The sequence below is a fragment of the Sus scrofa genome, chromosome 14, assembly GCF_054392235.1.
Source record: "Sus scrofa isolate SSC_HxYL_T2T_F1_AM1 chromosome 14, Sscrofa_HxYL_maternal_Yorkshire_Landrace_v2.0, whole genome shotgun sequence".
Lineage (NCBI taxonomy): Eukaryota > Metazoa > Chordata > Mammalia > Artiodactyla > Suidae > Sus > Sus scrofa.
The window spans coordinates 93,077,194-93,090,644 of NC_139396.1; the positions used below are offsets into that span (position 1 = coordinate 93,077,194).

Consider the following 13,451-nt stretch of genomic DNA (forward strand, 5'->3'; position numbering starts at 1 on the left):
TATCTGAACTCAATCAAATACATACACATATGTACACAATATGGTCTCACTTTTAAAAGAACTGAAAGAGGAGCTACAAGGTGCAAAAAGAACTAAAACATCATGAGAATAAAAAAACAAGGTAGAAGAACTCAAGAAACAAATGGAAACAAAAAAAATAAAATAAAACACTACAAAGATACAAGTAACATTAGAAGTATTTAATATGCATAGACTGAGAGTACATTTTGGAAAGATGGTGGACAGACTAGCAAAATCACATATCAATAAAGACGGAAAAATTCACTCTTCTTTCTTCATCTTTCATAGCAAGGGATCAATATATAATATTTACATCTGAGTGCAACTGAAAATAATTTCTCATTCAGGAAAATATCCTTTAAGCATATAAAAAGCTTCCCAATCTCATTCACAAGCAGAGAAATGCAAATTAAAACTACACCAAGATACCATTTCTCATCTCTCAGATTGGCAAATACCCAAAATTTAGATAACACGCTCTGTTGGTAAGGCTGTAGGGAATCAGACACCCTCATATACTCTATGTGATATGCAAAACTTTGTTCCTATAGAGAGGAAATCTAATACATGTATGTATGTGTGTGTATGTATGTGTGTGTGTGTATATATACATATAATATATATATATATATTTACCCTTTGACCCAGCAATCTCATTTCTAGAAATCTACTCTAAAAATAAAAACTAATATATGTCCAAGGCAATTCATTACAGCAATTTTTTTTAAAGAAGGGAAGGAAGGGAGGAAGGAAAAAAAAAAGGAGGGGAAATGAAACTTTGTATGGTATATCCACATAAACAAATACTACACAGCTGTGGAAAGGAGTGAGAAAGTTCTCTCTAAGTGCTACTACGGAGTGATTTTCCAGGCTACAATGTTGAGTGAAAAAAAGCAAGGTGCAAAACAGTGTTTATAGTATACTACCTTTACATAAGAAAGCCATGATTGCAAAAAAGTTTCACATTCTTGCTTATATTAAAAAAAACTGAAAGATAAACCAAAAACAAATTAAAATGGTTGTCCTTAGGTAGGGAAAGAACAGAGTAGAGGAGTCAGAGATAAATGCTAGACTTCTCTGAACATACCTAGTTTTAGAGTTTTAACTATGAGTCATGTAAATGTTTTATATAAGTAAAAACAATTAATTCATAAATCAATCCCAAAAAATTGAAGCAAATTAAATAAACTTGAACTGTATTTCACATCAGCTCCTTCACACAGAAACAATTTCAAGTGACTTCAAAATACAGTATTTTTAATTAATCTATAAGGCTATACTGTACAACATAGGAAATGTAACCAATATTTTATATTAACCCCAAGTGCAGTATAACCTTTAAAATTATGAATCATAAAAACTCTGAATCGCCTGAAACTTATATAATATTGTATGTCAACTACACCTCAATAAAAAATTTTTTTAAGTTTTTTAAGAAGTTAAATAACAACACCAAAAAAACACAATACTTTGACTCTAATCCTAGAGGATATCCCTCTAGGACAAAAAGAAAGTGGAAGTAATATTAAACTGTATTTAGTATTCTCATTATGTATGTGTAATATATATAGTCTTATGTACATTATTATTGTATATATAAATGTATACACACATTAGTATACACACATTAGGATAAAGCAAATCAACAATTACATTCATGCTATTAGGAAATAAAATTTCCAGCATAAGAATAGAGAAATACAGATGGCCAACAGGCGCATGAAAAGATGCTCAGCATCACTAATTATTAGAGAAATGCAAGTCAAAACTACAGTAAGATATCACCTCACACCTGTCAGATGGATATCACCAAAAAGAACACAAATAACAGATGTTGGCAAGCATGTGGAGAAAGGGGAACACTGGTATACTGTTCTTTGGAATGAAAACTGGTACAGCCACTGTGGAAACCACTATGGAGTTTCCTCAAAAAACTAAAAATAGAACTACCATATGCCTAAGCAATTCCATTCCTGGGTATATATCTGAAGAAAACAAAAACACTAATTGGAAAGGATGTATGCACCCCAGTGTTCATAGCAGGATTATTTACAATAGCCAAGATATGGATGCAACTTAAGTGTCCATCATCAATGAGTGGGAAAGAAGATGGGCACACACACACACACACACACACACACACAATGGAATACTACTCAGCTATTGAAAAGAATGAAATTTTGCCATTTGGAAAAATATGGATAGACTTGGAGGGTATTACGCTTAGTGAAATAAATCAGGTAGAAAAAAATACTGTATGTTATCACTTATATGCTGAATCTAAAAAATAAATTAAACTAGTGACTATAACAAAAATGAAACAGGCTCACAGATATAGAGAACAAACTAGTGGTTACCAGTGGGGAGACAGGAGGGACAAGATAGGACTAAGGGGTCAAGAGGTAAAAACTACTATGTATAAAATAGATAGGCTACAAGGATATATGGTAGAGCACAGAGAATATAGCCACTATTTTAAAATAACTATAGATGGAATATAATCTATAAAATTTTTGAATCACTATGTTGTACACCTAAAAGTAATATAATATTGTAAATCAACTGTACCAGAATAATAATTAATTAATAAATAAATAAGAAAAAAGATACAAATAAAAATAAGACATACAAATATAAAATCAAAAAAATTAAATTAAGGGAGTGCCTGTCAAGGCTCAGAGGAAACGAATCTGACTAATATCCATGAGGAAGCAGGTTCCATCCCTGGCCTCTCTCAGTGGGTTAAGGATCCAGCATTGCTGTGAACTATGGTTTAGGTCACAGATGCAGCTTGGATCTGGTGTTGCTATGTCTGTGGCTGTGGCTTGAAGCTACAGTTCTTATTTGACCCCTAGCCTGGGAACTTCCATATGCCACAGGTGCAGCACTAAAAAGACAAAAAAAAATTAAATTAAAACTCTATAATCTTATTGTGAAATAGAAATATCAGTATGATCTCATTATACATTTTCCTAAAAAAATTATCTATGTCTTAGCTTTGCTCACACACACACAAAAAAATTGGGCAGCAATGGCAACCTACTGCCTAGATTATGTTCCCTAAATACTATTTTCCACTAAAAGGACGTAGGCACCTTGGTGAAAAGATTGAAGATCTGGGGCAGGAAATGTACAAAATGAGCCTGAACATCTTCTTGTGCTAGAAAGCAAGGCCCACTTGGGTTTTGTCAAAAAGCTTAGTAGACAATTGAAAGTGGTTCTCACTGGCCAAAAATGGGAAAAATCTGAGCATCAAAGGAATAAAGATTACAACATATGGAACATATTCAATATATAAAAACTCAAAAATCCAAAAACATTAGTCACCTTTCAAAGTTGCTAGAACACTATCCTATTTTTCTGGAAATAGATAAATAAGGGAAAATAATTAAGTATTTTTCCTCATTTTCTGGTGTGAGCTATACTTTTGACTAATGAAATAGTAAAGAGGGGATGAATTCTTCTTTACAGAAAGATCCCAACCAATAAAACTAATAAAGAATTATAGGATGATAAAATCACCATTTACAACCCCTTAAAAATAATGTATCTAGACAGTAATCATCAATATGAAGGCTAAAATCAAAAAATCATATCTCACTGATAAACTAGGAACTATGAGAACCAGGCTAACAGGGCATGAAGGTACTGATCAATCTTAACATTAACAAAACAGAGACAAGCCACACTCTATGCCTCTGATATGACAGGCCACCAATAGGAAGGCAATAGGAAGGCCACCAACTGCCTGCCAGGTATTCTTGCCAACTGAACCTAAATCTAATCAAGCCTTGTCTAACTCTAACCAGTTTATTGAAAGGAGAGACGCATTAAGCAACACTAGAAGGCTACAATCATCCAAATCCAGAAAATGGGAAATACTATAAGACAAATGACTTGGTTTCATCAACTCATGGATGACATGGAAAAGGGGGGAATCTATTACTATTAAAAGAAATTTAAGGAGTTCCTGTGGTGGCTTAGTGGAAACAAATATGACAGTACCCATGAGAACAGGTTAGGTCCTCAGTGGGTTAAGGATCCGGCATTGCCATGAGCTGTGGTGAAGGCTGCAAATGCAGCTCAGATCTGGTGCTGCTGTAGCTGTGGAGCAGGCCAGTGGCTACAGCTCTGATTTGCCCCCTAGCCTGGCAACCCCTAGCCTGCATCTACAGCCCTAAAAAGACAAAAAATAATTAATTAATTAAACGAAAGATACTTAAGAAGCATAACAACCACAGAAAATGTGTGGACTTTGGATTCTGAATTTAAAATCCAACTGTAGACAAAGAAAAAAAATGGAGTTCCCATTGTGGCACAGCGGAAAAAAAATCTGACTAGGAACCATGAGGTTGTGGGTTTGTTCCCAGGCCTCGCTCAGAGGGTCAAGGATCCAGCATTGCTATAAGCTGTGGTGTAGTTCACAGACCTGGCTTGGATCCCCCGGTGCTGTGGCTGTGGTGTAGGCTGGCAGCTACAGCTCCAATTTGATCCCTAGCCTGGGAACCTCCATATGCCACCGGTATAGCCCTAAAAAAAAGACAGAAAAAAAAAATCAAACTGTAAGAATTTTTGAACAGTTAAAATTGGACACAGACAGGCTATTTGACACTATTAGAACCACTGTTAATATTATTGGGTGTGACAATCAAAAAATGGGCAGAAGCTCTAAATAGACATTTCTCCAAAGAAGACATACAGATGGCCAAAAAGCACATGAAAACATGCTCAACATCACTAATTATTAGAGAAATGAAAATCAAAATTACAATGAGGTTATCACCTCATACCAGTCAGAATGGCAATCATCAAAAAGTCTATAAATAATTAAAGCTAGAGAAGATGTGGAGAAAAGAGAATTCTCCTCCACTGCTGGTGGAAATGTAAATTGGTACAACCATCATGAAGAATAGTATTGAGGAGTTCCCGTCGTGGCGCAGTGGTTAATGAATCCGACTAGGAACCAGGAGGTTGCGGGTTAACCTGGTTAATAAGGGTCGGTCCCTGCCCTTGCTCAGTGGGTTAACGATCTGGCGTTGCCGTGAGCTGTGGTGTAGGTTGCAGACGCGGCTCGGATCTCGCGTTGCTGTGGCTCTGGCGTAGGCCGGTGGCTACAGCTCCGATTCAACCCCTAGCCTGGGAACCTCCATATGCCACGGGAGCGGCCCAAGAAATAGCAACAACAACAACAACAACAACAACTAAAAAAAAAAAAAAAAAAAAAAAAAGAATAGTATTGAGATTCCTTTAAAAACTAAAAACAGAACTAACATATGATCCAGCAATCCCACTCCTAGGCATCTCTCCAGAGAAAACCATGATTTGAAAAGATATATGCACCCTAACATTCATTGCAGCAATATTTAAAATAGCCAAGACATGGAAGCAACCTAAATGTCCATCAACAGAGGAATGGATAAAGAAATGTGGTACATATATACAGTGGAATACTACTCAGCCATAAAAAAGAATACAATAATGCCATTTGCAGCAACATGGATGGAACTAGACATTATCATACTAAGTGAAGTAATTGAGGCAGAGAAAGACAAATGTCATACATCACTTATACATAGAATCTAAAAAAATCATACAAGTGAACTTATTTACAAAACAGAAGCAGACTATAGACTTCAAAAACAAACTTAGGGTTATCAAAGAGGAAATGTAGGAGGACAAACTAAGAGTTTGGGGTTAACAGATAATCAACAAGTACCTATAGTATAGCACAGAGAACTCTACTCAATAAGTAATAACCTATACAGGAACAGAATCTGAAAAAGAATGGACAAATGTACATGTATAACTGAATCACTGGGCTGACACCTGAAACCAACACAGCACTGTAAATCAACTTTACTCCAATGTTAAATAAAAATTAAATTATTGGGTATCATAATAATATGATTATGTTTTCTTAAATCTTCATATCATAGACAATATTACATGGACAACTGATTTTCAATAAGGATGTCAAGGTAATTCAATGGAGAAAAGATAGTCTTTTCAAAAATTGGTGCTGAAATCATCTGATATCCATGCATAAAAAAGAAACTTTGACCCTTTTCCTCATAACATATACAAATATTTACTTGAAATGGATCATAGAACTAAAGATAAGATCTAAAGCTATCAAACTCCTCAAAGGAAATATAGAAGAAAGTATTTGTAATCTTGTGTTAGGCAAAGATTTCTTAGATACAACACCAAAAGCATGATCCATTAAAAAAAATCAATAAACTGCTTCAACAAAATTTAATACTTTTGCTCTTTGAAAGACAGTGTTGAGAAAATGAAATGACAAACTAGAAGGATTTTTAAAACCCATATATCATAAAGGACTTGTATCCAGAAAATATAAAGAATCCTTAGAAATCAATAATTAAAAGAAAAATGACTCAATTTTTAAAATGGCCAAAAAAATTTGAAAAGATACTTCACCAAAGAAAATATATAGATGACAAATAAGCACGTGAAAAATGCCCAACATCATAAGTCTCTAAATAAATGCAAATTAAGGTCACAATATATACTACTACACACATACTAAGCTAAAATTATAAAGACTGCCAATACTACAGCTAGGAAAGATGAGAAGCAACTGGAAATCTCACACATTTGCTAATGAAAATGAAAACCGGCACAACCACTTTAGAAAACAGCTTGGAAATTTCTTATAAAGTTAAACACACACCCACCCTATGACCCAACAATTCTACTACTAGTCATTTACCCAAGAGAAATGAAAACAAAAGTCCATATAGAAGCCTATATGCAAATATTAATGGTAGCCTTATATTTGCACACAACTCAAATTTCCATCAACAGGTGAATAGATAAAACAATTTGTGAAACCATCATATGGTCACATGTCATGCAAGAAAAAATAAATTATTGATACAGGCAACAACATGAATATCTCTCAAAGGCATTATGCTAAGTGACAGAGTCAGACAGAAGTACACACCATGATTCCACCTGTATGACATTCTTAAAAGAGCAAAAATATAGGGACAGGAAACAGATCAATGCTATCAATGGCCAAGGGTTAAGGGAAAGGATTAACTTGCAGAGGGTACAAGGAAAGTTTTTGGATTGATGAAAATGTTCTATTTGATTACAGTGGTAGTTATATGACTATATATAATTGTTAGAACTCATCAAACTGTAAACGTGAAAAGAATGAATTTAACGTCTATAAAATTCATATAATTGTGACTTTTAAAAAATCTTTTCTAGGACTTCCCATCGTGGCTCAGTGGTTAACGAATCCGACTAGAAACCATGAGGTTGTGGGTCCGATCCCTGACCTTGCTCAGTGGGTTAAGGATCCGGCATTGCCATTGCTGTGAGCTGTGGTGTAGGTCGCAGACACAGCTCGGATCCCGTGTTGCTGCGGCTGTGGTGTAGGCTGGCAGCTACAGCTCTGATTAGACCCCTAGGCTGGGAATCTCCATAGGCCGAGAGAGCGGCCCCAGAAAAGACAAAAAAAAAAAATCTTTTCTATGTATCTCTTCCTCCATAAACACAAAAAATATTACTAGATTTTTGTTTACTACATAATTACAAATTTCTACTGATATCCATTGGCTCTATAAGCTCTTTGTATGGATGTCTTACTAGGATCTCTGAACTAACACTTTCAAAAGTTAATTTGTTTTTATTACACTTGACCACTTTGGTACATCATTCAGTTTATTTGTTGCCTAAACCCTACTTAAGAATATTTGTTTCCCAGGTTTCAAACCTGTGCATCCAGGTTATGCTCAACATCATCTCATGCAGCTGATGTGTTATCTGTCCAATTTATAATTTTTTCCAGCAAGAACTCTAAGTCAACCTGCAAATGTGTTTACAAAAATAAAAGCTTTGAGTTTTTCCTTTGTTTTTGTAGTGCTTTTTTAAAAAATTATTCTTTTTATCTTATTTTTAACAGTGGAGTTAAAAAAAAGAAGCCAAATGATTGTCCCTGACTCATTACGTTAATTTTAACATCTGAAGATATCACTGAAGATCCTTAGCAAAATTTTAATTGCTACCCTTTTTTTCAATACCACTGGGTAAAGGCCATGAGTTTCTAAGCTTGTTCATTTATGTGAGCCAGGTTTAGCATGGTGTGCATTGCAGAGCCCAAAGCCTTCAACACAGTAGTTGGTTTTTGAGTATTTGAAGATCAAAGAACATTAAGAAGTCCTGCCTTTGAATTTCTTCCTCCTACCCAACAACTTTTTTCCAAGTTAGATTGATCCAGTTAATTCTGACCTAAAAGAAGTTGAAATTCAAGTTAAATTTATCACTAAATGGAGGGATAGGAAGGAAAGGAGCTAATCTCATTTACAACAATCTATTCAGGAAAAAAAAAAAAAAGGTACCAGAACTAGATTCACAGATTCATAAAAACCACCAAGTGCATTTATTTTAAATATTGGCTTGATTGTGTCTGTTCGAATATGTAGATATTTGACCTTATTTAGATGATTCTTTATTTCCAAAAAACTAAACCTCTTTAATCTTTCTTCTGAATTAAGTAACAAACCCAAATTTTTTTCTTTTAGAAAATTCAGAGCAATGCTTATGCCCACATAAATGAGTGTGTGGGTTAAAAAGCCAGCAGTTCTCCACTTTTTTTTTTCCACCAAAAACACAAGTGACATTTAAAGTATATTGAATACTCACTGTCCAACATACTTTCCCCGCTCGGGACTACCACCCTTGGTAAGGGAGAGAGCTAGTTTGCATGAAATTCCATCATTTCTGTATTTCTGTATATAATCCTATCTTTTCTCTCCAATCACTCCATGTCATAAAACCGTAGTCAAGAACCACTGCAGCTCAGCCTTATTTCTGGCTCTGTTTTATATCTCGTACTTATTTTTCTTTCTATTTTCACTCCACTTTTAAGTTATCCTTTCTTGAATTTCATGTAAGTCACCCTAAATCCTTTCTAGAACAAAGTAAGGAATAAATAATCATTCCATTATCTGAAAATGCAATCTCTTCTTATTTACCCTAGATAAAGCCTTAAAATTTTAACTCCTTATAGCCTCTTAACTATTCTCAACCATATTGAACATGCAGGTATCAAAATCCACGAGTTTCTACTTTTTTGCCTTTATTAATTATAATATTTAAGGCTGCATACAAAAAAATACAGGGAAAACATCCATGCATAATTTCAGTTTAGCGGCATATGACAAAAATTAAAGAACTTACTTTTTGCATAACATTTATGTTTAAAGAATGTAAAGCTTCCAGTGTCTTGTATATAGTTACTCAAATAATAATAGCGTAGATACACAGAAGGAATTTTTAATTGCTCTATATAAGACTTCTATAGATTGGGCACTAGCACATGAGAATTTGTTTTAGTACCTCTTTTTAAAACCACTAATAAATACTTCAAATAGCAGGATTGAGCTTCTGATCAACTGAGTCTGTTCAAGCTGATGTGAAAGAAAAACTATGTAAGAGAATCACATTTTTATCTAAAACTGAAATGCCTGCTAATCTGCTTGGAAAAGTAGATATTTATAAAATTGGAGTTTTCATAAAGTAGTTTAGTGATATTAAAAGGAAAATTAGTCATAAAAGTAATAAATGTACAACACAGTAGTTTCTATTCATCCCATTTTATAGAAATAATGTCTTTTAATTTCCCCCAAAGTTATCTAACCAAGCAACAAAAAAATCTATAATTAGGATTTGCCTTATAGCAAAGTTTGATTTTAAAAAGTTTGACACTTCACTCACCTACTGCAGGACAGAGTATTGCCCACATACAGATACTAAACCAATTGTCTAAGCAATTTCTTGTGTTTAGAAATTCAGGGCCACTATTACAGCTCTCAATTTGGCTTATGATGCATCTGTAAGCAAACAGGCTGACAAGCACCCTAGTGTATTTCAGGATGACTGACAGGACACAGTGGCTCAAGCAGGAAAGGGGGATGGGTGCTCTTAAAGCAACATGGCAGTGAAAGTCAACATCAAACAGTTGAATCAGACTTGATATTCTATTTTTCAAGTTTGCAGTGAAATAATGCTATATTGTCCAATACAAGCTTTTAAACATAACTTTCATGTGCACTACGTGCCCAAACACTATAAATTCCAAGGTGACTTCAAGAATTTAAAAAGTAGTGAAAAAAAGTTTTTTAAAGACATGCTGTATTATACTTCTCTGAACTTATCAAACCTCTAAATTACTTAAGAATATTCCAGGGAGTCCCCATTGTGGCTCAGTGATAACAAACCTGACTAGTATCCATGAGGATGTAGGTTTGATCCCTGGCCTCGCTCAGTGAGTTAAGGATCACACATTGCTGTGAGCTGCGGTGAGATTGAAGATGCAGCTAGGATCCTACGTTGCTATGTCTGTGGCATAGGTCAGAAGTCTTAGCTTTGATTTTACCCCTAGCCTGGGAACTTCTGTATGCCACAGGTGCAGCCACAAAAAGCACTATCTATCTATCTATCTATCTATCTATCTATCTATCTATCTATCCACACACACAAATACAATATTTATACTAGCAATATATATATATATTCATACTAGCTATATATATATATGTCAGGGTACCCATAGAAAAGCAGTTCTTATCTCACCTCTAGATATTTGTCAATCACCCTTAAAATAGTAATTTAACTAATAAAAGTAATTTAAATAGCTTGGATTATTCAGACTTATTATTGAAGATGGGGGCAGGAGATCTATATATTTTGCCCCTGCTGTATTTTGTCCCTATGACCTACTTCCATGGTTAAAAAATAGATTAGGTTAGGAAATTTCAATTATGGGTATTTCCATATTAGTTTCATTTGGAAAGATATTTATTTAAGTGATACATTTGCTTAATTCTTCATATTTGCAATTTTTCCTATAATATTTTACAATACTCTGCCCTTTTCAATTCTTTTATTTGACAATCAGCCCTATTAAAACAAACCAAAAAAAGCCATTCATTTTTAAACACAATGCCACAAGGGCAGCAGACACCAGAAGTAAAAGAGGCTACAATTCTACTCTCTGTAAAAGGTCACCACACCAAAAACCTATAAAAATGAAAAGACAGAGAAGCATAACTCAGATGAGGGAGAAAGGAAAAACCCCAGAAAATCAGCTAAGCAAGGAGGAGATTCTCAGCCTCCAGGAAAAAGACTTTAGACTGTTGATGCCGAAAATGATGCAAGACATTGGAAGCAAACTGGAGGCAAAGATGGATAACTTACAGGAAACACTGAGCAAAGAGATACAAAGATATAAAACTTAAACAAGAAGAGATGCAAAATACAATAACTGAAATAAAAAATTCACTAGAAGCACCTAACAGCAGAATACAGGAGGCAGAAGAACGAATAAGCGAGGTGGAGGACAGATTAGCGGAAATCACTAACGTGGAACAGTAAAGAGAAAAAAGATTGAAAAGAAATGAAGACAGTCTAAGAGAACTTGGGACAATGTTAAACGCACCAACATCTGTATTATAGGGGTGCCAGAAGGAGAAGAGAGAAGGGGACAGAAAAAATATTCCAAGAGATAACAGCCAAAAACTTCCCTCACATGGGAAAGGAACCACTCACTCAAATCCAGGAAGCACAATGAGTACCATATAAAATAAACCCAAGGAGGAATATGCCGAGACACATATTAATCAAACCGACCAAAATTAAAGACAAAGAGAAAATCTTGAAAGCAGCTAGGGAAAAGAAACAAGTAACATACAAGGGAACCCCAATAAGGTTATCGGCAGATTTTTCAGCAGAAACTCTGCAGGCCAGAAGGGAGTGGCATGATATACTTAGTGTGATGAAAGGAAAAAACCTCCAACCAAGATTACTCTACCTGGCAAGGCTCTCATTCAGATTTGCAGGAGAAATCAAAACCTTCAGAGATAAGCAAAAGCTAAGAGAATTCAGCAACACTAAACCAGCCTTACAACAAATACTAAAGGAACTTCTCTAGGCAGAAAAGGAAAGGCTGCAACAGGGAACAAAAATTCCACAAATGACAAGGCTCACCAGTAAAGGTATGAAATCATCCATGCACAATTATACCACCAAAATCAGGGCGGGTACAAATGCAGGACACTGGAAATGAACTTGCAATTAAGAGATCAACAACTTAAAACAATCTCATATACATGTAGACTCTTATATCAAAACTTCAGAATAACTGCAAACCAAAAATCTACAATTGATACACAAACAAGGAATCTCTGAAGAAGAAATATATCTCATAGTAAATAAGCGCATAATCCACCATGAAGGGGGTTATTTGACATCATTCTTGGAATGCTGAAGTCTTCTTAGATCTGATTCTGATTTCCTCTCCATCATAGAATTTATGATAATTACAATTAAATAATGCAACTGTATAATTAAATAATACAGTTCTACAATTGTATTATTACTAACCATTTCTCTCCATGGTACAATGTAAGGTCTATAATGTCTTGTTTATCACATCACCTAGAAGAATCAATAAGATGTAACAAATTGTGAGGACATATTTATATAGTTACACTATTTTTTAACCAATTTATGTATTTTATATTTTACTTCTTTTCAGAAGGTGTATTATTTTTGTTATTCTTACCAGTTAAGTTATTCTTTTTATTATGCTATAAAATATTTAATGGTATGTAAGGCTTTCTTCTTTATAAATTTTAGTTTGCATAATATACACAATTTTAATATAATGCTAATTTTTAGAGAAAAATTGAAATGTAAGAGATAATACTAAATAGTAAAGATAAAAGCCATACAAAATGGGATAAAGTATAGAATAAATTTCCTATTTGTCTCAGCATATTTTCCATTCCACTTCTCCTAGGGAGTCACTTAATCTATTTCTTAAGATCCATGATATAATAATCTGTGTGAATGTAATTGTGTTTAAATATATGTATTTTATTCTGTAAAAAAAAATAAAAATAAATAAACTGGTAAAAAAAATTTTTTAAGTTATTGAAAAAAATAATAATAAATAAATAAATAAATAAACACAATGCCACATTTGGCCAGCAGAGGGTATCACTTGATTCTGAAATGTGAGTAGTGAGTCCAATGACATTCATTTTTATACTTGAACTAGGCACTGGGGCACACCTTCTCAACTTTCCCTATTAAATGTGTTTAGAAATATACCATTTTATTTTGCCCATATAAATGTGATTTATAGAGCCTATATTAGTGTTAAATACTTCCCATCTATGCCAAAACCTACCATTATTTCTTCCTCTATCCCAACTCAATCAGATGCATCCTCATGATATTGAAAGAAAAGAACTAGGGAGTTCCTGTTGTGGCATAGTGGAAACAAATCCAGCTGGTATTCGTGAGGATGTGGGTTGGATCGCTGGCCTTGCTCAGTGGGTTAAGGATACAGCGTTGCCATCTGCTGTGGCGTAGGTTGCAGATGCAGCTTG

General features: G+C 34.4%; 1 protein-coding gene across 5 annotated transcripts in view; it reads right to left on the reverse strand.

The window, feature by feature from the left end:
* Positions 1-13,451, reverse strand: part of CTNNA3 (catenin alpha 3) — a 1,780,789-nt gene that overhangs the window by 1,691,827 nt on the left and 75,511 nt on the right. The window contains exon 1 of one of the 5 annotated variants that reach the window (XM_021074381.2): positions 9,772-9,891. The exons of the other annotated variants lie outside the window; for them this stretch is intronic. Coding sequence (XP_020930040.2) covers positions 9,772-9,799 — 28 coding nt within the window. The 5' untranslated portion in view covers positions 9,800-9,891. Of the gene's footprint in view, positions 1-9,771; positions 9,892-13,451 lie in introns of those variants that run through there. 5 annotated transcript variants of the gene reach the window in all.